The sequence below is a fragment of the Cnephaeus nilssonii genome (genome assembly GCF_951640355.1).
Source record: "Cnephaeus nilssonii genome assembly, chromosome: 19".
NCBI classification, from domain to species: domain Eukaryota; kingdom Metazoa; phylum Chordata; class Mammalia; order Chiroptera; family Vespertilionidae; genus Cnephaeus; species Cnephaeus nilssonii.
This window is the reverse complement of record NC_137090.1, coordinates 15675284-15702735: the sequence shown is the minus strand read 5'-3', so window position 1 is coordinate 15702735 and position 27452 is coordinate 15675284. Positions and strand designations below refer to the sequence as shown.

Genomic DNA, 27452 nt, shown 5'->3' with positions numbered 1-27452 from the left:
AAGTAGAACCTGCTTTTGGTTCGTGGAGCCTACCATTCTCATTTGACAGAATAGAAACCTGTGGCATAGATGAAAATAAATACCTGAAGGACATACAGAGTAGTGCCCAGGATTGTCTGATTCCTCTGCCTGTGTTCTTTTTAATTGAGATATACCAAAAAAGTCACCCTTTTACAGTATATGATTCAATGGTTTTTAGTGTATTCACAAAACCATCATCACTATCTAATTCCAGAACATTTCATTACCCCCAAAGAAACCTTGTACCCATTAGCAGTCACTCCTTTTCCCCCTAGCCCTGGGCAGCCACTTAATCTGCCTTTTTCTGTGAATTTCCCTATTCTAGACATTATATAGGGTGGGACAAAAGTCGGTTTACAGTTGTTCGTATGGAAAATAATATAATAATTAATAAATAATAATATAAGAATAAACTGTGTTTCACGTACTCACAACTGTAAACCGACTTTTGTCCCACCCTGGATATAATGGAACTAGAAGCCCAGTGCACGAAATTCGTGCACGGCGGGGGGTTGTCCCTCAGCCCAGCCTGTACCCTCTCCAATCTGGGACTCCTGGAGGGATGTCCGACTGCCCATTTAGGCCCGATCCCACCAGGATCGGGCCTAAATGGGCAGTTGGACATCCCTCTCACAATCCAGTACTGCTGGCTCCCAACTGCTTGCCTGCCTGCCTTCCTGATTGCCCCTAACCGCTTCTGCCTGCCAGCCTGATCACCCCCTAACCACTCTGCTGCCAGCCTGGTTGATGCTTAACTGCTCCCCTGCCAGCCTGTTTGCCCCCAACTTCCCTCCTCTGCCAGCCTGGTCATCCCTAACTGCCCTCTCCTGCAGGGTTGATCACCTCCAACTGCCCTCCCTTGCAGGCCGGGTGCCTCCCAACTGCCCTCTCCTGCTGGCCATCTTGTGGTGGCCATCTTGTGTCCACATGGGGGCAGGATCTTTGACCACATGGGGGCAGCCATCTTGTGTGTTGCAGTGATGGTCAATCTGTATATTACCCTTTTATTAGATAGGATAGAGGCCTGGTGCACGGGTGGGGGCCAGCTTGTTTGCCCTGAAGGGTGTCACAGATAAGGGTGGGGGTTCCCTTGGGGTGTGGGGCGGCCTGAGCGAGGGGCCTGTGGTGGTTTGCAGGCCGGCCACGCCCCCTGGCAACCCAAGGGGAGGCCCTGGTATCTGGAATTTATTTTCCTTCTACAATTGAAACTTTGTAGCCTGGGGCGGCAGCCATTTCTGGGGCGGCAGCCATTTCTGTGGCAGTTAATTCACCTTCTACAATTGAAACTTTGTAGCCTTAAGCTGGTGAGCCCGGCCAGGGTGTGCAGAAAGCTTTGCTTCCCCTGTTGCCGGCGGCAACCCTGGCCTGCTCTCTCAAGCTCCATTCTGCCGCCATTTGTTTGAATTTGTTTACCTTCTATAATTGAAACTTTGTAGCTTGAGTGGAGGCTTAGGCCTGCAACGGCTATGGAAAGCTTGGCTTGCTCTGTTACCTGGGAAACCTTGCTCTCTGTGGCTGTAGCCATCTTGGATTGGGGTTAATTTGCATACTCGCCCTGATTGGCTGGTGGGTGTGGCTTGGCTGGTGGGTGTGGCTTTCGTAGCAGAGTGATGGTTAATTTGCATATTAGAGAGGATTATACAATATGTAGTTTGTTTTCCCTTCTTTTGGATATATAACTAGCAGTGGAATTGCTAGGTCATATGGTAATTCTATGTTTACCTTTTTGCGGAACCCCCAGACTTCTCTCCACAGCAACCACACCATTTTACACTCACACCAGCAATGTATGAGGGTTCTAGTTTCTTCACATCCTCACAAACACTTGTTATTTTCTGTTAAAAAAAATTTATAGCCTAATGGGTGTGAAGTGGTATTCTCACAGTGGTTTTGTTGTTCTTTAGTATTTTTATTGATTTCAGAGAGGAAGGGAGAGGGAGAGAGAGATAGAAACATCAATGATCCACTGTCTCCTGCACGCTCCCTACAACCTAGCATGTGCCCTGACCCGGTCTTGAACTGTGACCTCCTGGTTCATAAGTCAACGCTTAACCACTGAGCCATGTCAGCTGGGCTCTCACAGTGGTTTTGATTTGCATTTCCCTCATGGCTAATGATAGGGAGCATTTTTTTCATATGCTTACCAGTCATTTGTATGGTTTTTTTTTTAAGGTAAATTCATGCTTGCAAGACTGGGATAAACTCACCTGGTCATGAGGTGTATTTCAAAAGAATTTTAGCGTTCAGTTTTCTAATATTTTATTAGGATTTTTTCATGATTTATAAGTTATATTGGCCTATAGCTATCTTTTCTCAAACTATTCTTATTTTATTTTGCTATCAAGATTATACTGGCCAATCTCACTTATAGTTGAGAAGTATTTCTTCATTTTTCTCCTCTTTGGGTTAATTTTTCTGAGATTTGGGCTTATCTAGTCTTTGAATGATTAGTAGAGCCTTATCTTTTTTTTTTTTTTAAATACTCACTGGAGGATATGCTTATTGATTTTAGAGACAGAGAAAGAGGGAGAGAGAGAGAGAAACATAGATGTGAGAGAAAACATCAATTGGTTGTCTTCCATATGTGCCCTGACAGGGGATTGAACCCACAACCTAGGTATGTGCCCTAACTGGGAATCCAACCTGCAACTTTTCCGTATACGGAACAATGCTTCAACCCAACTGAGCCACACCAATCAGGGCGATAGAACCTATCTTGAAACCTTGTAGACCTGGTGTTTACAGATTAAAAACTTAATCTGGTTTTTTTTGTTTTTGAAGTTAGTTTTAGTAATTACATTTTTCTAGAAAATTGTCCATTTATTATCTAAACTTTCTGAGACATTATTGGCATAAAGCTGATTTTAGTATTATATTTTTAAAAATCTTTTCTATCTGTAATTGCCTTTTTAAAAAAATATATTTTTTTATTGATTTCAGAGAAGAAGGGAAAGGGAGAGATAGAAACATCAATGATGAGAGAGACTTGACTGGAATGGAACCTGGGACCCTTCAGTCTGCAGGCCTATGCTCTATCCACTGAGCCAAAACAGCTAGGGCTGTAGTTACCTGTTTTGTTCTCAGTCTTATAAACATTTTGGCCATTTTGTTTTTTCAAATAACCAGCTGCTAAGAAAAATAATAATAAAATAAAATACTAATTAAAAAAAATTCAGCTTTTGATCTGGGGCATCTTCTCTAGGACTTGTTTTGTTCTCCTTTTTGTTGTTTTCTATATCCTATTATCTTTTTCTAATGTCTTAAATTTGAACATTAATTTTTAGTCTTTTCTGTTATATGCAATTAAAGTTATACATTTTCCTTTAAATACCACTTTAGCTGCATCCTGCAAAGTTTGATCTTTAGCATTTTCATTATCATTTCATAAATTATTTAAATTGATTCATATATGTCAGTCATTAAATACTAATTTTTTACTGTTATTAAGATCTTTTATAGGGAATTATTGCCATCATTTACAAATAAATCCTTAAACTTATACATAAGCTGCAATTTTGTGATGGAAGGATTATTCTAATAAATGAAGTATTGCATCAAGATTCACATATTACTTATTAAGGACAAGAGTTAACAGAAATGGTTCTTTTATAGGCAATTACTAGGCTTTTCCCAGACCATGGTAAACAGCCACTCAGCCTTGCAAATGTGAAGCATTATTGTCTCTAAATATACATTTGTGTCACTCATTAAGTACAATTTACTTAAATAAAATAACATAATTTGATTTTCTTTTGTAGTTATTTGAGAAGGAGAAAGCCATGTGTTAGTTCATCTGTAGCATCAATTGAACTGGACTTTTTCAGTTGCTTAGAAAAATGAAAATCACTTCTCATTATATTAAATACAAAATAAATATAACACTGTTTCATGGCAAACATGATTGCTGTTTTACTCTTTCAAATGTGGGCATGACTGAATACATTTGGAACTAGTCATATCACCATTAAAATCAGCAATTTAGACACAAACAAAATATCATTTTGATTTCTTCTTTGAGTCATGAATTACTTAGAACTATTTTAGAATTTCCAAATATGGTAAGTTGTATTATGTGAATTTGTAATTTAATTGCATTGTAATCAAATAACATTGTCTGTATAGTAATAGTTTTATACTGAGACTTGCTGTATGACCTATTTTGTGGTCAGTTTTGCAAATGAATTATTGAAGAGAAAACTGTTGGATGAAGGGAGTAGATGCACACATGTCTCTGTGTGTATGTATTAGATTAAGCTAATTATGTTGTTCAAATTTTCTCTATCCTTACTTAGTAGATTTGATGTATCAGTAATATAAAAGTTACACTAAAATTTCCCACTACATAGACAGGCTTGTCAGTTCTCCTTGTACTTCTGTTCATTTTTGTTTGAAATATTTTTAGGATGCCTTGTCCGAAACAGGTTGTGGGTGGCCGTAGTTGAACTTTGCCTTTGATTATGAAACCAGTAGTTCACTTCATGTTTATTGAAGTGGAAATTTCTGAATGAGAAGTCGAAGTACTGCCTGGTCATTGAAAAACAAACAATTTATTAGGGACCCACAAGTTTAGAATTGTGCATCTTCATGGGAATTTTTCTTATTATCATATGTAGCATTTCTCTTAATCTCTAATAATGCTTTTTGCTATAGATTCCTTCTAATATTAATATAATAATACCAATAATTTCCTTACTAGTTTCTGTGTCATCAGTTTCTCTCTTACACTTCATTCTTCACACACAATATTATTCTTCAAAACAGTAAATTTTTTTAAAGTATATTTAAAAAGTCAGATCATTTGGTCTGTCATATATATATGTATTCTTATATATTTATTGATTTTATGGAGAGAGGAAGGGAAAGGGATAGAGAAATAGAAACATTGATGGGAGAGAAACATCAGTCATGCTTCCTTCATGCCCCCTATTGGGGATCGAGCCCACAACCTGGGCATGTGTCCTGACGGGGAATCAAACCCATGACCTCTTGGTTCAACCACTGAGCCACACCAGCTGGGCATGTCATGGTCTTCCTCCTTCCATTCTGTGTATTTCTGCTTGGTGAACTTTGCTTCACCCACCATCGTCCCAGCTCAGGTGGTTACCTTTGCACATTATTTTTCTTTATCTCCAAGTAGAACTAGTGTTCTTCCCTACACACACACATCTTTTTTATGGAGGTAATATTTGTATTCAGTGAAATGCAAAGGCCTTAAGAGTACAGGTTGATGATGTTGGTAAATTTATACACCTTTGTAAGTACCACCCCAGGCAAGACAGAATATTTGCAGCAGCCCAGAAAGTTACCTTGGCTCACTTCTGGTCAACCCCCACGCTCCCTTAGATAACCACTGTTTTGGTTTCCAGCATCATCGATTAGTTTCGCCTATTCTTGAACTTCATGTAAATGGAGTCATACTTTCAAACTCTTAGGTCTTACTTTTTTTCCTCAGCCTAATGTTTTTTCAGATTTATCTGGTTTTGTGGGTAGCTATAGGTGATTCTTTTTTACTGCTGAGTAATATTCCATTGTATGAATATACCACAATGTCTTTATCCATTCTCCTATTGATGGACATTTGGATCATTGCTAGTTTGGAACTATTATGAATAAAGCTGCTGTGAACATTCTTGTACAGTCTCTGTCAATGTGTTTTCATTTTCTTACACAAATACCTAGTAGTAGATGCTCAGACATGTGGTGGGTAGGTATGTTTAATTGTATAAGAAACTGCCAACAATATTTTACTTACTTTTTAATAGCATTTGTCACAACAAAGTGTATTTATTGTGCGTGAAACTGAGCTCCTAAAAGTTAGGACATTTTTTATTCTTTATATTTACACAAGTGCCTAATACAGTGTATGGCACATATTTGGTGCTTGCTCCATAAACATTGAAAAAGTAACTATAGTAGTTCTTTACTTGTATTACTTTTATGGAATTTAGCACATGCTATCTTATTGGTTATGTTCATGTTTTCTCTCTACTATATTGCAAGTTTCTCAATGAGTAGGAACTTGTTTTATTCTTGTTTATATTTCACACTAGAGGCCCAGTGCATGATTCAATCATGCACCTGGTGCACCAGCGGGCTGGCTGTCCGCCGGTGCCCCAGGCCTTCCGAAAGCCTCCGGCGCTGCGGAGGCTTTCGAAAGGCCTTGCGCCGGAGCAGACAGCCAGCCGGGTCCCCCGCTTTGGCCTTTGATCGCGGGGGACCCGGCCGGCTGTCCGCCGGTGCCCCAGGCCTTCCGAAAGCCTCCGGCGCTGCGGAGGCTTTCGAAAGGCCAGTGGCACCGCGAGCTCAGTGTCCTGCTGGCCCAATCAGCTACCCCAGCCACCCTGAGTCCCACCCCCTGCGCCTCCTGCTGGCCCAATCGTGGGCGTAGCGGAGTGATGGTAATTTACATATTACCATTTTATTATGTAGGATTGCTTTGAAAATTACTTGAATGAATGAACCAGCCTGTCACTTAGAAGGTGAAGAACCTGGAAAAGAAGAACAAGAGAAGTTTGCCTTCTGTTTCTTCTGATTGGGAAGAAGGAGGGAAAACCAGCAGAGCAGCTATTACATTAGTGGGCCCGGTATTTGGTGGTGGTGGAGGAGGGGGTTCATTGAGACTTTTGGCCTAGGAAGAACATTTTGTACTCTGTGTAATTTGCCTCCATTTCAATATGTTGCAGAGCAAGGAAGCGGTTTTTATCTTTAGTTGGTGCATCTGGCTCCAAAGTGGGTCAGTAGACAGTTTTTATTAGTGTTGCATCATGCATTGACACAACACCAGGCTTTTACTTTGCAGGATGTGCTGCTTGTGAAACAGAGGAAATAGATGCAGTGTTTGAATATTTGGTATTGTGTTCTTATTTTGCAGTTAAATCCAGATGTGAATGTTTTCCAGCGGAAATTTGTGAATGAAGTGAGAAGATGTGAAGAAATGGATCGAAAGCTTCGTATGTGCATTTTGGTCTTGATGATGTTCCTATAATGAGTAATTTATCTTAAATTAGAGACACCAGTGCTCTTAATAAAGGGAGGAAATCCTACAGGAGAAAAAGAAAGGAGAAAAAATCTTGTGATCCTGATGTTCAGATGAATTTCTCATATACAAGTAGATTTTGTGGTGTTTGGACCAGGTGGTGCTTAATGGAAATCTTGTGTGAGATGACAAGGCTGTAAGCTGAAAACACTGCTTTTTTTTTTTTTTTTTTTGTGTGTGTGTGTGTGTGTGTGTGGAAAGGGTTTTATAGCAGATTTACATTATAGAATTCTGAGAGATGGAACCCAGACCACCATCAATTTTAGATGTCAGCATAGCCACCTTTTAATCTGCGCTATTTATGTATGAGGGAAGAAACTAACAGTTAACGCTCTATTGAGAGTTAGGATGTTCCTATGCTTTCTTTCATTCATTTCCTACAACATCCCTTCAAAATGGGCATTAACTTCATTTAATAAGTGAGGAAACCAAAGATCAGAGAGGTTAAGTGACATGGACCAAGAATGTAAGTGGCCATGATGGAATCAGTATTTGAATTCAGGTTGTTCTGTCTGGCTCTAAAACCCAAGGTCTTGCTCTAATACTATGCCAGCTCTCAGTTAGCTGATAGGTGAATTTGGTCCCCATCCTAAAAAGAGTCGGTAGTTATCAAATGAAACACTTTTCTCTTCTGGTGTCTTGGAGCCTTATTCTGCCTCTTGCTTCTTATTTGTTTTGTTTCATTTAAATGTAATGAAACCCTTTGATCTGGAGTTGTCTTACTAGTGTGTCAGTTGTCAAATAGTCTATTGAATTGGCTCTTCCGTAGCTCTGCTCTGCCCGCAGTACTTGTGATGAGGCCATCATACTCTGGGGCAGCAGTCACAGGGGTTGCAGAGCTGAAGCAGATTGGACTAGTTTGAAGACCAGAAGAGGAAATGAGGACAGTAGTGGAATGATAACCCTCTTTGGGGTAGCTGTGCTTTAGAGATTGTGGGGTAGGGGGATGAGGAATATAGAGAAAAAAGGATTTACATGTTCTGCTTCTTTTGTGTAAAAGTATCTTTCTTAGAATGAAGCTTCCCCTCCCCCCCCTCAAATATTGGCAATTCCAGGCATATGCTATACACGAATGTTTTGATTCTGTCATTTTAGGATTTGTTGAGAAAGAGATAAGAAAAGCTAATATCCCAATTATGGACACTGGCGAAAATCCAGAGGTGCCCTTCCCCCGGGACATGATTGACTTAGAGGTAAACAATTCTGAGGATGCCAGATAAGTGTCTTGCTGTTTAAATGTAGAAATTTCTGAATGGATAAAAAGTAGAGTAATTCTAGCTGTCTTTGTCAGCATTATTTATTGATTGTAAGTTTCTTGTAGCTGGAATTAAAATGAAGTTTCCTTTTTATGGTATAGAACAGCATGTTGAACAGTATCATGCGCCACTAAATAAATGCTTTTTGGTTTATTGAAACCATATTGGATTAATGTCAGTTTACCTAGTAATTTATTAATCTCATTGACTAAATAAATGAATAGCCAGTGGATTTCAGTATTTATTTTATCTATCTGAAGTCTCCTGAGAATTCAACCAAGGGTATAATAGATAATATAAACAAAGACGATTTTAAACAAAATTTTAATGAAGAAAATTGCCCTGGTAAAATCACATATTTGCAGGGTAGATATAAGATATTTGTCATAGTAGCTAGAGTTCTGTTGAATGGATGAATTCATGTCTTTCAGAGCAAGCTCATTGAGCTTGGTTTGAGTTAATAGTTTGATTTTTTTCTTTTTTTGTAGGCTAATTTTGAGAAGATTGAAAATGAACTGAAGGAAATCAACACCAACCAGGAAGCTCTGAAGAGAAACTTCCTGGAACTGACTGAATTAAAATTTATACTTCGCAAAACTCAGCAGTTTTTCGATGAGGTCAGACTATTATTTCTTTTAGTATTTGAGCAGCTGATGATGTTACACCTGCACAAGTGGGCCATATTTTTATTCCAGTAATTATTTTAATTTGCTAGTTTGAAAGCAATACCATTTTCACATTTTAGTTGAAGAAATGTCAGATTATGTTCCATTTTTCATGCAGTACATAGCCAGACATAATTTTGTATATTTTTGCATTTTCTGTAATTTTTCATCTCAAGATGGGGAAAGGAACCCTAAAGTAGTTGTATTAACATAGTTAGTTAAAATGTTTACATTATATTTTAAGGTAAGTAAATGTTCAAGGTTAAAGTCAAAGCAACAAGAAACATTCGGTTACATGTGAAATTATAACAAAGGTTTAATCTCCAAACCTTTTGTCATCAAATTTTAATTTTATTTCTATGTTTGACCATCAACCTTCAAACACACTTTTACCTACATTAGATAGCACATATCACACTTTAATTTTTAAGTGTTTTTTTTTAATACTATATGGAAATATTGGTAGGATGCTTGTTGGGAATCCCTGGATTTTCATATAAACTCAACTGCATTACCAGATAGGGAAAAATGTTAATAAGTTCCTGGATTAAAAATGTAGGTGACTAAGTTGCCAACAGCTTGCTGAGGTGACCCCCATGGAAAGGATTTGGAGCAAGGCTTTCAAAAAGCTTCCTTCTCCTAATTAAAACTGGGAAGGAGTCTTAGCTTTCAACCTGGACATGATTTTTCTGATGGCTTAAAATATGGGTAATTCTTTTTTAATTTGTTATTTTTATTAATTTTTAGAGAGAGAGGGAGGGAGGGAGAGAGAAAAATTAATGTGAGAGTGAAACATTCATTGGCTGCCAATGGCTGCCGCCTGTACGACCCCCACCCCCCCACCCGACCAGGGATCAAGCCTGAAACTGGGCATGTGCCCTCACCAGAAATCGAACCAGCACGGGGACAATGCCCAACCAACTGAGCCACACTGGCCAGGCTGGATAATTCTCTTTTTTACAGGTGTTTTTGCCACCTGCTTAGCAACATACGACACTTCAGAGATTGTTCTAGTCACCGTTCAGTGTGCCTTCCCATAAAGTTCTTTATTTCCTTTGCTCAAAACAAATTTTTTTGTTTGGCAAAACTTTTAAAAAATAGAAGGCCCAATTTAGTCAGTATCTGCTCTTGTTCTCAGTTCCACTTTTAATTTCTGTGTTTTGGTGAAAGAACAACTTCCCACTGTTCTTACACTAGAATAGGGGTTCTCCAACCAGCAGCATCAACCTTGCCGGGGAACTTGTCAGAATGCAAATTACCAGTCTAAGAGTGGGCGTAGCAATCTGTTTTCATAAGATCATCGGGCGGCAGGCTAGTTTGAGAACCACTGGGCTAGAGAAAGTCAGCTGAAGATGTGATACATTCCTCAATAGCTAAAGCTTTGACTTAGAGAAGCCATGCTAATTAAAAAGATCTGCTGGGGCGAGGGAAAGGGGGGAAGGTCTTATGAATTTGATTGCCTGGTCCTCCTAAGGATTAGAATCTGGCAGTATTTATCAAGAGAGGTTTAGTGTGAATATTCAGCTTGCTCACTGAGCTGAAAATTTGAGACCACTGATAACTTCTTTCACTAGTCCGCAATTATCGTCACGTTAGAGGGTGTGGGGCAGTGTGATTAACTCTTTACAAGTGTTTCAGGCCTTTTGCAACAGGCATGATCACTTAGGCATATGGTTTTAATGAACAGGTAATCTGGAATTCCAGTATGCTCACTGCCTACACATTGTATTTATCTTCATTAATTCACTGAACATTTGATAAACCACCTCCTCTTTGTGAGGCATAAGATGAGTAAGACATGGTCCCTATGCTCAAGGAGTGTATCCGTAGTTATGAGGAAACATCCCGAACACAGTGCCTCCAGTGCTCTCAGATGTGTGCTTTCCTAAATGTGTTCAAGCTGCTGCCCACAGATGCACTATAAACCTGGTCTCAGGATCAAAGCTCAGCTACTTTTAGCAACATTTAGGACTTAATTCCCCCCCCCCCCCCGCTTCTCTTTTTTCCTTTTGATATAGTCTTTTGTTTACCGCTCAGATGTTGCTGAAAAGTATGAAAATGTCTTTCAGAACCTCCCGAATTTAAGAATTGAAATGGGCTTCTTAGTCTAGTTCATTCTGGGAAAAATTCTGAATAAAGATTGACAAATGGACTCCCTTAAGGGAAATAGTTATTTAAACTTTAATGTCATAATTTTTAAAAATAGTAAAAATATAAAAAGGAACCAATTGGAAAAATGACATAAGATTTTAAAATCATAAGTTATGGATTTTGGAATTTCTTTGTGCTTAAAATGTCTAAACATGAAATGCCCATGCTGAGAAAGCAGGCTTAAATCTTCATGACCTTCATGCCCAATCTGTGGTGAGTTGTTCACTTTTGAACACAAGGTCTTGACTATGAGAGGTTCTTCCACTGCTTTTGTTATCAGTCCCTCTCACTCTTAGCACCCTCACCACCGTGCAGGAAATCCAGCAAGAACCACTTTCTCTCCAACTGTACAGTCAGTGCCTTGCCTGCCCTTGCCACTAGCTCGTAACCTCATCCAGGTCCCTTTCAATAGCCCTTGCCCTGCTGCCACTAAACAGCAACCTCAGGCGTCCAGGCCATGACAGGAAACCAGACCTCACAGAGTAAGTGCATGCGCACATGGGAGGGTACACTTTAAAGAATGCAAAAGATAAGGATACTTGAGACCCTCAAATCTTGGAAACATAGATTTTTTCATGAGATTTTCTTCCATGCCTAAAACTAGAAGGTTTGCAAATGGCCTAAAACACTACCAATTTCAAAGCCTTCTTTTTGGTGAATATGATAAATAATTTATAATAATGAGTTAGCAGGAAATGGCTAAATCAGAGAATGATTCTTTCCATCTTTTGGTATAGGGGTTCTGATTGGTGAGGGGTGTGGAAGGGGAAAGGTAAACACATTGAACATTCTTATGATTTAAGATAATTACAAATTTGACTTAGCCATTTCTTATCCAGAGCATTTAAAATGACTTGTTAATGATTATCCTTTTCTCAGTCTTCTTGCTTATGAAGAACTGTAAGAGCTGGAGAGATTTCTCTGCATCTTTACCATAAGCACCATAACATATGAGAGCGTAAAGAAGACTGGAAAAGTAATGGTTAATGGCATGCAGATCCCTGCCTTCTTTTCCTTCTGAGTTTTTCATTCATCTGCTTTCTTTACTTTTCTTTCCCATCTGCCATCTCCTTTGGGGTTTGGGTGAATACCTTAGGTGATGAAGTGTAATCTCTCTCTCTCTCTCTCTCTCTCTCTCTCTCTCTCTCTCTCTCTCTCTATCTCTATCTCTATCTCTATCTCTATATCTCTCTCTTTTTAAAGATTTTTAAAATTGATTTTTAGAGAGAGAAGAAGGAAGTGTAATTTCTTTCTTAACATAGATGGAAGTAAAAGTGTTTGCTCTTAGTAATTAACGTAGCTTGAACTGGACTTGTGCTGCTTATACTTAAGAGTAGAAATAGACCTACTGAAGCTCTGCTACTTCCTTTTTCAAGGCATGGTTTCAGTGTTCTGATTGGGGCAGGGGTAAACCTGAGGGCATAGCAAGTAACTTAGAGGAACATTGGCAGTGTCGTTATTGTTACTAGAGAACCCAGTTAGGATTTTGCTACTCGAGGGCATGGTTTTAGAGATTGCTTAAAGGCCTTCAGTTAGTGGTTCTGGTCATCCTATTTTCTCAGGCACAATTATTTTATTTAAAAATCTTTTACTTTCCTCTCTAAGACTTAGGACTTTTTTCCATTTTTTTAACCATCACCTGAGGATATGTGTGTTTTATTTATTTTTTAAAAAAATATTTTATTGATTTTTTTACAGAGAGGAAGGGAGAGGGATATAGAGAGAGAAACATTGATCAGAGAGAAACATCGATCAGCTGCCTCCTGCACGCTCCCTACTGGGGATGTGCCCGCAACCAAGGTACTTGCCCTTGACCAGAATCGAACCTGGGACCCTTGAGTCCGCAGGCCAATGCTGTATCCACTGAGCCAAACCGGTTAGGGCTGTTTTTTATTTAAAGAGAGAAAGAGAAAGAAACATCGATTGGTTGCCTCCTGTGTGCACCCTGACCAGGGATCAAACCCACAATCTAGGTATATGCCCTGACTGGGAGTTGCACCCGCAACCTTTTGGTGCATGGGACGATGCTCCAACCAATGGAGCCACGTGGACAGGGCAAGACTTGGGATTTGTAAGTATGAAGTAGTGTAATTATGAATTAGAAGATTATTGCAAGTTTCTATTTAACTTTAATTCTGTTTTTTTATACCAAGAGAGTCCAAGATACAGTCTTTGGAGTAGTTTAATTGCTGTTTCATCTTTGTCCCCTTAGAGTACATGCTTGCTTTGAGTCTGATCTTTAGGGTTTATTTAAACCAAGTCTCATGAACCGCACAGGGAAGTAGGCAGGAATCTTGTGAGTAGCAGTAAGTTTCACTGGTTTTTGCCAAGGGACATCCCAAGAGCACGTTGAAATGTGGAAGTCATCTGGACCCTCAAAATAAATTGCCTGTAGCTTGGAGTGAGCTGGTTTGACCTTAAGTAGAAACAAGAAGAACCTCTAAACTTGCATTTGACAGCAGGTGGTAACCTGTGGCCCATTATCTCATCTTAAGCTTTTCCAAATCTCATGACAGTATTTCTCTGCCCTTCCCTTTTTTAAAAAAATCAAAGTTGATTCTGCTTTTAAAATTTACTTTCCAAAGCAATTGCCTTCACATATTAAGGCTTCCAGACTTACATTTGAAGTTCCCCTGAGGAGATATATATATATATATATATATATATATATAATGGGTTGACAGGAGTAGAATCTTGAAATTTGGAATGAAAATGATGGAGAAAAATTTTACTGATTTTTTGTTTGGCCACACAAGAAGTGCATGGATATTAAAGTTGGAGAGGTCAGGCATGGAGAAATCAATTGGCCTTTATTTTTTAGGGCAGCTTCCCCTTCCTGATGGGAGTAAAAGGTGGTAGGTAAGACGTGTTGTGTAAAGAGAGGCTAGGAAATATAGACCTAGCACATCTGAAAAGGTCCCTTTCCTCCTGCATTTCATTGTATAAACTGTCATGGTGGAAATCATTTTAAATCTAAACAATTATACTAGCCCACACACTGTATTTCGGCTTAATATCTGCTTCTCTCTTCACTTCACTTGTTCAGATTATTGGATTAGCTATGTTCTCAAGAATCCTGCAACTGTAAAGCCCACATGAACTTTTTAATATTCCTAGATTCCTGCTCAAAAGCTAGGACATTCTGATATGTTTTCACTTTTTCTTCCCTTTATGGATGCAGTGGAGGCCCAAGCCTGTCCAGCTATTGTACTTCTTATCCTTTTGGAGAAAGAAATACTCTTTATATCCCATGGAGCATTTTATACAATGGCTGAAAGTCCTCATATTCTGCATTTTTAAGAGCACAGAAAACCTAGGTATCTGGAGATGCCTCTTCTGCCTTTCTCCAGATCACACACTGTGTGTGAGACAGTGACGATGCCTTGCTTTCTTCCTTGGAAAGAGAGTCTCCATCTTTCACATTCTCACACAGGGAAAATTCTAGTTTGTAACTGCCTGGAAATTGGATGTTGAGAGTTTCTGCTGAGCTGCCTCCTTTTTGCTCAAAAGGAAGAAACACTTCAGCTTCTATCCACATGAAAAGGTATTTCCTGGTACTTTCATGGTTCATTTAGGAAAATATAAGAGAAAAAATGGCTTCCACCAAGTAAGATTTATACATGTCACCATCATTTAATGTTTTATTTTGTTTTGTTTTTATTCCTTATTTCTTAAACCATTTCCCCAGATGATTTACTGGGGCAATTATGCTTTCTTTACCTCTTGTTTCTTTTCTTTGTTTTCTTTCCTTATTCTTCTTATCTTCTTTTTGTGGGTACATCTTCTCTTTTGGTGGTTTGTTTCTCATCTTTATTTTCTGAACTTATCTCCTGGTTCCTCGTTCCCTGCATGCCACTAACTATTTTCATTAGATATTAATTGATTTGTGAATTCAGGCTGAATTGCATCATCAGCAGATGGCGGATCCAGACCTGTTGGAAGAGTCCTCATCCCTCTTGGAGCCAAATGAGATAGGAAGAGGCACACCTTTAAGACTTGGGTAAGTACCACTTCAACCCTCCGTCCTCAGTGGGGTCAAGTTCATTTTTACTGTTCAGAAGAGCAAAAGGTTGGCCTTTACTTGCTTCCAGAATGCACTCTCCTCTGAGCCTGTTGAGAGGTGTTCCTCAGTTGATTTGGATTGTGTTCTTGCAACTCTCTTCTGGGACCCGAAGTAAAACTTCAGTCTTTTTGACATAACAGTGTGTAATCATGTTTGTCATCCTCGTACCTCTCCTCACTTTCCTTCTTTGTCTTAGAGCCTTCCATCCCATGGCATGGAATAGATTTCCCAACCTGGCTCTTCTTCCCACAGCTTCGTGGCTGGTGTGATTAACCGGGAGCGCATCCCTACTTTTGAGCGCATGCTTTGGCGGGTGTGCCGGGGGAATGTGTTCCTGCGACAGGCTGAAATCGAGAACCCTCTGGAGGATCCTGTGACTGTAAGACAAGGAAATTATGTCCCATGGACTAGGTCTCGTAAAGGGAGTTCAGAGCAGTAGCACAGCCTGGCGGCACCTGACTCTGAACCTCCCACAAAGGAGCCCTTATGTTTACCCCTGCTTTGATCTGGGAATTTGAAAGACGGCTCTTTTCCTCTTAACTTCCATCATTTGTGTACATATGATGCATATATGACATACACATGCACTTTTTAAAGCTATGCTTGTGTATTATTTTGAATGTAAATATGTTTTCCCCCCAGTTATTTTAACCTTTAGCTTTATATGTTTTGTGTTACTTATCTGGGACCAACAAAAAAGTAACCTTCTGTGTAAGTTAACTTAAAGTAAGACATCTGGTTCCAAGTTTGGTAATATCAATATATAAAAAGGAGAGTTCCTAGATTGTGATCTCTGTAAGTTGATGAAATTTAGTTGGTAAGGTTTTTATTGTCTACCAGTTTGTTGGGAGATTTAGAAACTTAGTTTAAAACTACATGTTGTGCAAGGTAGGATGATGTTCCCACCCAATGCTCTGGAGAGTGGGAATAGCTTAACATCTTAGCATTTGACATAATGGGACAGAGTTCTTAACATAAACCTATATTAAGTATGGTGAGTTCTGACTTCAGGGATCACAAGCAATGAAGATTAAGTGTTCTGCAAAAAAATTTACTTCACTTTTGTATTAGTATTATTTAGAAGCCTGAAGTTGTTGTTTTTTGTTGTTGTTCTAAATTATCTTTTGGATTTCTTAAATTAATATTCTTTGCCCTACCTAAGAAGAGAGATTGAATTGTGAGACTTCTCAGAGTGGGTGGGTCCTGCAGCTAAAGAAAACCCAGTGACAGTAGCTGACTTTTATCCTCAGTATGGAGCAGGAGCATAGTGACACTTCGGTTCTGGTGCGTCCCCGCACCCAGAGGAGCAGTCTCACAGTCTTAGTGAAGGCTGGCCTTGGGCTGTGAAGACACTGTGGTGTGCAGTCACACCTAATGTGGACCTGTTCTCAGGAATGTGCAGCCAGGTGTCTGGGCAACAGAAACCATTTTATCAACAAATTGAGGGAAGGGTGCCTGGGAGCTCGTAGCTCCAACAGAGCAGCTGCACCAAGAATGTGCACCAGTTTATTTCTAGAGGATTTGGGAAATTAAGTCCTAAGCCTTATCTCCTTCTCTCGTCATCCCCTTTTATCTTCTAAAGTTTTGTTTTCTTATTCTACAAGTTCCATAGGAATATGAGAAAATAGAGACAATCTTGGTTAACACCCAGTATAGCTGATTTTTCTCATCTTTCCTTCCAGACTTCAAGTGTAAACTTGGTATTTGGAATGGATTGCGTTTTGCCTTGCCCCCTAAAGTCTAAATCGAATGGATCATGAAATTCTACATCAACACTTTCCCCAACTACTCCGTTCCTTGTAGTTACCCAGTTCTCTTTATCTGGGAATGTCTAAGCATGGGAGCAGACAGGAATGTCTGTCTTCTCTTTCTCTGTACTTATAGCTTTCAGGCAATAGAAGATTTAAAGTGGAATTGGTATAGGGCTAAGTTGTACTAAGAGAAGAATCATCTTAGAGTCTGTGTCAAGCCCCTGGTTGAGTTTAAAAACAAATACAGGCAGTTTTTTGTGACTTAGTAATCACAGGGCAAATGTTCTTGTAGTGGAGCTTAAGAAATGGATGGAGGATAGTGGTTCAAATACAGGGTTGCCGTATCCTCAAAGGATTTTTGTTGTTCCTGTGTCACCAAGAAAGTAAGTTACTTAAGAACTTTTTTTCTGGGTTACAAGTCTGAAGTCTTGGTTTTCGGTTTGGGGCCTAGGGCGACTACGTGCACAAGTCTGTGTTCATCATTTTCTTCCAAGGTGACCAGCTGAAAAACAGAGTCAAGAAAATCTGCGAAGGGTAAGAGAAAAATGCCTCCCCTAAGGGTGCAGGCTAACTCTTCTAAGTCTTATGGACTAAAGAATAGTGAAACACAAACCCTTACTTTAGCTTCACAGGGTGAATACATCTTTTAATAAGGTTGGGGCTATTTGAAACAATTAGGAATGGCCCAAGTTCAGTTTTTTAAGTGCTGTCAAAACCACAATTTCCACCCAGGCCACTGTGGCTCAGTTGTTTGAGCGTCATCTTGTGCACCAAAAGGTCAAAGGTTCAGTTCCCAATTAGGGCACATACCCAGGTTGCGAGTTTGATCACAACCAATGGATGTTTCTCTCTTACATCGATGTTTCTCTCTCTCTTCCTCTTTCTTTCCCTCTTTCTTTCTCTCTCTCTCTAAAATCAATACACATATTTTTTTAAAAAACACAATTTCCTTTTCTTGGAAAAAAGTAATTAGGATTCATGATTTATAAATGCTCCATTGTTCTGGGACAACGGTTCTGCATACCCAGCAGTGTGCCACAGGCACCATACCCTTAAACTTTTCTGAAATTCTGCCCGTAAGATCTTCCTTCAGTGCCATTTTTCTAATATAATTTGTATTACTGTTTTTTGTTTGTTTGTTTTAAATATCTTGATTGATTTCAGAGAGGAAGGAAGAGGGGGAGAGAGAGATAGAAACATCAATGATGAGAGAGTCATCAATTGGCTGCCTCCTACATGCCCCCTACTGGGGATCAAGCCTGCAAACTGGGCATTTGCCCCAACTGGAATCCAACTGTGACCTCCCGGTTCATTGGTGGATGCTCAATCACTGAGCCACACCGCTTGGGCTAGTTTTTGTTTTTTTAATCTAAGGAAATTTAATAGCTACAGAGAATACCAAGATAGTTCAAATGTTACTGCTCTATCTGTAGGCTACTTACCATAAATAATTATTACTGATTATTATACCAGTCTGAACTAATCCTATTTTGGTCCTTCTAGTAAATGAGGATTACTTTCTGAGATTATTTAAATTGGATAGGTTAAGAAATATCCGTGTTCCTCAGGCCGTGTCTATACATTTCAGGTTCCGGGCCTCACTCTATCCCTGTCCTGAGACACCCCAGGAGAGGAAGGAAATGGCTTCTGGAGTTAATACCAGGATTGAGGATCTCCAAATGGTACGTAGAGGGCTGATGGGAATTTGTTTTTGTGTAATACTAAAATAGAAGACCAGTCTCCTTCCTTGAAACACAAATAGTTTATTAGGCACCTGCAGTAGCTCAGGGTACCAGAAAAGGAAATGTCTCCTTGGGAGCTGGGGAAAAGTTTCATGGAATGACTGCTTAAAAAAAAGCATTAATCATTCTCATAAGAGACAGGAATGCTGTGCATCTGAAATCGTTGCTTAGAGTATTCAATTCTCCTCATCATGAGTCAAAAGTATGCTTAGTTAAGAAAAAAAATCAAATAATACAGAAGTGTATACAAAGTCAGTTCCACCCTGTCACACACACACACACACACACACACTCTCTCTCTCTCTCTCTCTCTCTCTCTCTCTCTCTCTCTCTTTCTCTCTCTCTCTTTCTCTCTCTCTCTCTACCTCCAGAAGCAGCCACTCTCAACTGCTTGGTGTGTATCCCTCTGGTCACTGTGGATATCAACCACACAGCCTAGCCAAAGCGTCCTGGTGTAACTCTTGTACCAGGAAGAGACTGCATTAGATTTTCCCAGAATCCCAGTATGTGTGGTTTACACACACTGTGGTTGTCACAGAGTTCTAAGAAAGGAGCCATGATTTATGGGTACATGGAAGGAAAAGGGTGGCCAGTTGGAGTGTTGTTTCCTGTTGAAAGAATGTGATGAGTGCCCCTTGAAACATTAATAAACATTCCAATCCCAAAGGCATTTCTTTCCAGTGGCAAAATTGTCAGAGCTATGTTGTAATTCCCATTTCAACTTCATCTTTCCCTCCGACCCCCATTGTATGTGACCCACCAACCTGACCTACTTCCAGTTCCTTTGAGATATTCTTATCTGTTTAACCCAAACTGCTGGTGGACGATAGGCCATATTAGTATGTTCTGGGTTCTAGGACTGTCTTATCCCCTCCCAGGCTTATGGGTAGATTTGAAAGAGCATGTGTAACCCACATGAACTGACCTGAAACTTTAAAAAGGGATGAATACCAGGGGGTGGGAGATAGAGAAAGAAAAAAGCAAATAGAACATTGCTTCCCAGAAGTTGTAATAGTAATTATGAAATTGTCAACAGCCAGAAAGAGAAAAAGTAATTTTGTTCCTTTATTCTCAAGTGATGTAAGAGTTTACCAAGGATATTTTTTCCCCATTAATTTTTAGAGAGTGGAAGGGAGAGAGGGAGGGGGAAAAGAAGAGGGAGGGAGAGAAAAACATGTGAGAGACACACCAACTGGGGCTGGGAATCAAACTTGCAACCCAGGTACATGCCCTTGACTGAGAATCGAACCCAAGACCCTTTGGTACCAGGGCCTTTGTTCTAACCATTGAGCCACCAGCCAGGGCAGCTTTTTAAAAAATCTCTCTATGTAAGTCACATTCTACTGCTCAAGATAGTTTGTCAAGAGGTAGTTACTCCTTTTTTCTGAACTGACTTGAAGAACTATGATGGACACTTGTGCTAAAATGATTAGTATATAGCTTTTTCCTCTTCAAAATAATGTAGAGATTTAAGATAGATTTTCATGCAGAAATGTGAGTGGCGGGTTGCTTGTCCAATTCTGGCTTAGCCTCTTTTCTGCTATTAAAATCTTAAATATTTGGTGGTAAATACGGCAGTAGCTGTAAAGTGTCCCTGTCCCATTCTCCCACTGTCATCTCGGCAATGCGATTCCTCTGAGGAACTCTGTACTGGTTTCCAGAGGATCAGCAATGAAACATCCCCCCGCAGCGCCCCCTCCCAGCCTGACAGGAACATGGAGCCCTATCTGCCCCATGATGACAGTGGTATGTGGCAGTCTAAATTCCCCTAAAGGTTCCGGGTCCTCCTGACCCCAGTGTCTCCTGTCTCCGGTTATGGGGTCTCTCTTGGCATAGGCAGACAGTGGTGTTCAGCACTGCCTCTTTCCCATGGTTCCCTGCTGCTGGCTTGCCTTCAGGGGATTCTGCAGCTTGCTGTTCTTCAGCGTGGATTTGTTGCTTTGTCAGCATCTGGGCCTGTGGTGCTGACTTCTTTGAGTGTGAGTTACAGGCTCCACCTGGAAAGTCACCACTCTTTAATGGGCCAAGTAAAAGCCAATGAACTACATTGTTGTGCCATAGATTTGGTGGTAAGATTAAAGGTATGGTATAAAGGTAAAAACCATTTTATCGGGCTTCTTTTGAGCTTGGAGCTAAATAAAAATGAATGTTAGGAACTAGAACTCTAATTTCTTGTAATTTGACCACTAAAAAAAGTCATTCTAGTCAAAGGAAAAAAAAAAAAGAAGAAAAAAAAAACAAAAAACAGATTCCCAGCAACCCTTCTCAGAAAGCTGTGCCTTTTGCCATTCATATCCTGAGACTTAAGACTGGTGTTAGGAAGATCCCTCCCATGTTCCTTTCTCTGTCAAAGGTTTTGAATCAAACAGAGGATCACCGCCAGAGGGTTCTGCAGGCAGCTGCTAAGAACATCCGTGTCTGGTTCATCAAAGTGCGGAAGATGAAGGCCATCTACCACACCCTGAACCTGTGCAACATAGATGTGACCCAGAAGTGTCTGATTGCAGAAGTCTGGTGCCCTGTCACTGAACTTGACTCCATCCAGTTTGCACTCAGAAGGGGCACGGTGAGTCCCCCACAGCAAGCAGTGCAGCCTCTAGCTAGGAAAAGAGGTTCCCATCAACAGTAACGTTAACTAACCACATTTTGATAGCATTTTTACTTCCAGAGTTCTTTAATATACACATCGTGTGTCCTGACAATGCATTTTGCATATGTGTCCTTTTTTTCCAAATGTGGAAATGGTACTTAAAAAAAGATTAAATAACTTAATCATGTGTCCATGATTCCTCAGGGTGGCTCATGACCAGAATGTCAATTTCCTAATCCACTTTCTCGGCCCATTAGTATAACCTGTGGTATGACCCTGGCAGACTCACTTAGCAGTTAGAAGTACTGCTCTGCTCAAGGCACTGATCTAGTTAGAGGTGCAAAAATAAGCCCTCAACTACCTTACAGTTTCCTTGGAGAGGCTGACATGCAATCATACGGTCAGACTGTACAGAAGACAGTCTGTACTCAGAGTGGTATATGTGTATGGAGAGAGGGTGCTAGCTTTCCCAACTAAGATGATTGAACAAAAGCTTCAAGAAGGTGGCACTGGGGCTTTGAAGAATGGGTGAGATGCCGATTTACAATGATAAGAAGAAAATATGGACAAAGGCAGGAAGTACAGTACGACATTCATGGTTGGGCAAAAACGGAATTATAATGGGCAAACTGAAATACTAGGATGTGAACTTGATTAGGTAGAACCTAATTGAGAAAGGTTTTAAAGTACCAGATTACTTTTTAAATTCTATTCCAGAAGGAATGGAGAAGCTATAGAAGAAGTTATATAGCAGTGAAAGGACATGACCAAAGCAGTTTTAAAGGAGTAATCTATTGATAGTATCTTGGTTGGATTGGGGAGTAGAGGGAGTCTATAGGTGGGGATCAATTAGGAAGTTATTTTAAACACAGAGCAGTAAACTGTAAGGGCCCCTGGGGTAAGAACTGACAATAGGAAAAGAAAATAAAGATGAATTTGTGAGACATTCTGAAGGAAGAATCAATTAGGTAAACTTGGTTTCTAGCAACGTGTGAGAGAAGTACAAGAAGAGATAAACATAAATGTTTCTGAGGCATCAAAGCTGGGTGGCTGGTAGGATAATGGTTCAATTAATGGAAGTAAAAGTTCAGCAAGAGAAACTTAGGGGGAAAATGGTAAGTTCAGTTTCAGTCACATCGAGAGGCTGGACAGAAATCCACACGGAAATGTCAAGCAGATACTAGGACAGGTTCTTGATAGAAAAGACAAAATGAAAGATGTGGGATTCATGAGAGTGGAAGGGAATGAGACCCCAAAGAAGGAAAGTAAGGAAGCTAAAGATAGGACCTTGGGGGCCCTGCACTGTTTTGGGATGGTCAGAGGAGGAAAAACCAGCAAAGACAAAAAGCATGGCTAGTGAGCAGGAGGGGACTCTATGGAAACAAGGGTTTCACCCAAAAAGAGTCAGGGGCTTGCATATGGGAGAAAAGACCTTTGGATCTGGTGACCAGCAGCCACTTTGAATAAGCATGCTCAGCTAGACTGCAAGGATTCGGGAGTTTAGAGCAGGTGGTGAGGGAGGAAAGTCAGAGAATGTACTTTGCTTTCTCCATAAACAGAGGAGAGAACAATGATACTCCTAGGAAGGCAGGTGAGGATGTCTCCAGAGAAAGAGGTTCCATGGTTACACATTTTAGAATTAAATGTTTTTTTACAGTAAGGATTTTCTTCCCAAGACTTAATTTAAATCTTTCATTGTAAATTTTATACCTAGTTTCAGTTTCCCCAAAGACTGGAGAAGATTGAGATAAAATTTACATGAAATAAAATATGCACATTTTATGCATACAGTTGGATGGGTTTTGATAAATATGAATAGCTGTGTAACCATCACCACATTTAGGAGCATGACCTAATTTGATATATGTGCTTAATGTTTGCCAGGAGCACAGTGGGTCCACCGTGCCCTCCATTTTGAACAGGATGCAGACAAACCAGACTCCCCCAACCTATAACAAAACGAACAAGTTCACATATGGCTTTCAGAACATAGTAGATGCTTATGGAATTGGAACTTACCGAGAGATAAATCCAGGTAAAAAAAAAGCTTGAATCGTTTCTCTCTAGAGGTTTTATTTTTTGCTTGTCACATATATACTTTTATATATATATGTTTTTTATTTCAGAGAGGGGGAGAGAGAGATAGAAACATCAGTGATGAGAGAGAATCATTGATTGGCTGCCTCCTGCACACCCTACCCTGGGGATCAAGCCCACAACTCATGGGCATGTGCCCTGACCAGGAATCGAACCATGAGTTCCTGGTTCATAGGTCTACGCTCAACCACAGAGCCACGCCAGCCTGGCTGTTTGTTTTATCTTTTAATGCCTCACTTTAAATGTTGTTAACAACTGGCTTAAAACTAAAGATGTCAAGACCTCAGCACTAGTGTAACTCCTGTAGAGAGGTGTCCATTTAACACCTGTTCTCTGTTTTTTACAGAACAGGTTATTTGGAGAACTTCGTTGATGATTAAGCAAAATTTTACTGTGTAAAATTTTCATAATTTTTATTATTAAAATTTGAAAGAATTATAGAAATTATCTCATTCAAGTTCCCATCAAAAGGAGAAAAATCTTATATATTAAAAAAAAAAGAGGTAGTTTTATAGGCATGAGCTCTGTGGATTGGATTCTTCTATGTTTATGTTTTACAGATATAAAACACCTGGCTTTCTCTAGCACACCATTTGCAGGAACTGCTTTAAGAAAAAGTTTTTTCCCCAAGATATCTGACATTTTAAAATGGCTTCCCTGTTCCAGGTTAGAGAAAATAGAGCAATTATTGACCATGTTAGGCACAAAGCAGATTTCTCCTCTGTTTGGAGAGTTAATTATTAAGTCAAGAGTCTGAGAATTCATTTTCAGCTGGAGCCTTCTTCAGGACCTGCCTTGCTCCGGGTGCTGGGCTTTCTCCTGCTTACCCGGAAGCTTTATTCAGCTGGGAAAGAGTTGCTGCAGAGAGGAAAGCTGCCTGTCCAGGAGCAGTGTTCCGGGGATTAGAAAAAAGGAATCAGAGAACAAACCACATTGTTGCCAATGCTAGAGGCAAAGCTTTCACTTCCTGTGTGCTTTGGTTAAAACGCTAGCAGTAGCTCAGATGCCATCAGAGCTCCTTGTGAGGTGCACAGCCAGGGGAGGTTTTCTCTGGGAGTCGAAGTCACCTTATAGTGACCTTAGCAGACGGAGAGCAATGTGATGAGTTGGGAGTTGTTACGGTTTTCTGTGCTTTGTCTTTTTTCTCCTTTGTTGTTTTTTTATTAAAATTTTTTTAAAATATATTTTATTGATTTTTTTACAGAGAGGAAGGGAGAGGGATAGAGAGTTAGAAACATCGATGAGAGAGAAACATCGACCAGCCACCTCCTGCACACCCCCCACGGGGGATGTGCCCGCAACCAATGTACATGCCCTTGACCGGAATCGAACCTGGGACCCCTCAGTCCGCAGACCGACACTCTATCCACTGAGCCAAACCGGTTTCGGCTTTTTATTAAAATGTTTTAAACTTTATTTTTGTTGACATTATTACAAATGTCCCCATTCTGCCCCTCTTTGTTTTATTTTAATATATTTTTTATTTTTTATAGTATTATAGCTGTCTCCCATTCTCTCCCCCTTGTTTTTTTTTATTAATTTATTTTTTATTACAGTTGACATACATCACTATATTAGTTTCAGGTGCACAGCATAGTGATTAGACATTTATACACCTTACAAAATGATCATCCCAGTAAGTCTGGTACCCATCTGACATCCTTTGGTTTCTTTATAGCTCCATATACCATCATCACTTTCCCTTTCCTATTTGCTGTGATGTTTGGGGACTTTGGCCATGGCATTTTGATGACCCTGTTTGCTGTATGGATGGTATTAAGGGAGAGCCGGATCCTCTCCCAGAAGAATGAGAATGAGGTAATGTTTAAGTTACATCTTGCAGTAGAATGAAATTTTATAATTCCTCAAGCATTCATTATGAAAATTATTATCTGGAAGTCTGCTGTCATGAATTTATAGAGAAGTTACGTTCATTTTAACACTTAAAGAGGCCACATGCTGTGAAAGTGAATTTCTTATTTGCATTGTATTATGGTCTTTACTTCAAGCTCTCTGACCCAAGGATGGGGTTAAGTGGTATGAGAGGAAGGGTCTAGTGTTTTCTAAACAACATTGTCCCAACATGAGCTATAGCAAGTACATTTCATTGACTTCTTTCTTCTGGTTCCCAGATGTTTAGCACTGTGTTCAGCGGACGGTACATTATTCTGTTGATGGGTGTGTTCTCCATCTACACTGGCCTCATCTACAACGATTGCTTTTCCAAGTCTCTCAATATCTTTGGATCATCCTGGAGCGTACGGCCAATGTTCATATCTAATTGGACGTAAGTTGCAAAAGAAGCTAAAAGTCAAAGCTTATTCCTTTCATATTCACCTCTGATTTTCCAGACAAGTGGTAAACTAACACTTCTTTAGGAGCTGGTTGGCGACGTCTCTGTTTCAGAAAAATGCAGTGTCTCCTCTTATTTATCCTCCCCAAACTTTGTGGTTTGCTCAGCAGTTTCAAGGAGCTGAGGCTAAAATAGGCACATTGGTTCTTTTTATGAATTAAAAGCAGATTCTCCAAATTCCCTACTTGGTTGTGTGTATGTGTTTAAGTTTGTTGTTGTTGTTATCTCTGATCCCTTCTCATCTCAGATGCTAGTACCTATTCTTTTTATTGAAGAGCTGAGATAGCTCTAGTAGTTGCTTTTGGGGTCAGTTTCTGTTGATAAAAAAATAAATGCAACTTTTCTCCTAATTTAGGGAGGAGACGCTTCGGGGGAACCCTGTGCTCCAGTTGGACCCAGCTATCCCTGGAGTTTTTGGTGGACCATACCCTTTTGGCATCGATCCAGTAAGAGCACTTCTTTCCTATATGTCTAACACAAAAATGTTAAATTGTGACCCTAAAGTGAGAGAATAAAGTGAAGATAAATAGTTATTTGGTTTTTAGTTGACATATATATTTTTGGAAAACCTTGGTTTATCTGTTCAGTGTACTTCAAAGCCATAAAAGATGCAAGTGCCTTGGGAAGCCAAAATGATTTTTCCTGCACTGCTTATTTCAGAGGTGGTTAGTAATATTTACTCTGGGAAGACTGATTTTCAAGACTCCTTCCCAGTTTAATTTATTTAACTTAATTTGTTTGTCTTTTTCACAGAACAGAAATAGCTCTTCCCTCTGGGTTTCAACTTCCAGTCTTATCTTTACATACTATAAGAACTTATCCGAGAATTTAATTATTTTTTTCAAATACTTAGGCAAATAAATGTGATTAAATCTTTTGTATTGTGTGCCTAAGAAAAGGGGTAGGAGGAACTGAAGAATAAGTGTTAGACAGTAACGATTATAGAATTTCAGGTGGGAAACATCATTATGGCCCAGAGAGATTAAGGTTTCTTTCTTTTTTTTTTTAATATATTTTATTAATTTTTACAGAGAGGAAGGGAGAGGGATAGAGAGTCAGAAACATCGATGAGAGAGAAATATCAATCAGCTGCCCCCTGCACACCCCCCACTGGGGATGTGCCCACAACCAAGGCACATGCCCCCGCTGGATGTGCCCACAACCAAGGCACATGCCCCCCCAAACCAGTTAGGGCTAGATTACGGTTTCTTATTAAAATGGGAAATAAATTGTCCCTAGCTTGTTTGGCTCACTGGATAGAGCATCGGCCTGCAGACCAAAGGGTCCCGGGTTCAATTCCAATAAAGGGCACATACCTTGGTTGCAGGTTCCTCCCGCGCCCGGGGCCCTGGTCAGGGCTCCTGCAGGAGGCAACCAATTGATATGTTTCTCTCACATCGATGTTTCTCTCTGCCTTTCCCTCTTTCTTCCACTCTCCCTAAAAATCAATGGAGCCCTGGCTGGTTTGGCTCAGTGAATAGAGCGTCAGCCTGCAGACTGAAGGGTCCCAAGTTCGATTCCGGTCAAGGTTGAGGGCTTGATCCCCAGTGGGGAGCATGCAGGAGGCAGCCAATCCATGATTCTCTCTCATCATTGATGTTTGTATTTCTCTCTCCCTCTCCCTTCCTCTCTGAAATCAATATATATATATATATATATATATATATATATATATATATATATAAAATTTTTTAAGTCAATGGAAAAATATCCTTGGGTAAGGATTA

General features: G+C 39.9%; 1 protein-coding gene across 3 annotated transcripts in view; it reads left to right on the top strand.

Moving 5' to 3' along the window:
* ATP6V0A1 (ATPase H+ transporting V0 subunit a1) overlaps nt 1–27452 on the top strand; it is a 57470-nt gene that overhangs the window by 7681 nt on the left and 22337 nt on the right. For 2 of the 3 annotated variants that reach the window (XM_079798509.1, XM_079798511.1), the window contains exons 3-14: nt 6893–6971; nt 8153–8250; nt 8802–8930; nt 15026–15129; nt 15445–15571; nt 17395–17477; nt 18532–18625; nt 21039–21251; nt 23160–23310; nt 25051–25190; nt 25505–25659; nt 26081–26171. In XM_079798509.1, the coding sequence (XP_079654635.1) occupies nt 6893–6971; nt 8153–8250; nt 8802–8930; nt 15026–15129; nt 15445–15571; nt 17395–17477; nt 18532–18625; nt 21039–21251; nt 23160–23310; nt 25051–25190; nt 25505–25659; nt 26081–26171 (1464 nt within the window). The remainder of the gene's footprint in view (nt 1–6892; nt 6972–8152; nt 8251–8801; nt 8931–15025; nt 15130–15444; nt 15572–17394; nt 17478–18531; nt 18626–21038; nt 21252–23159; nt 23311–25050; nt 25191–25504; nt 25660–26080; nt 26172–27452) is intronic. The other variant, XM_079798510.1, reaches the window with a different exon arrangement.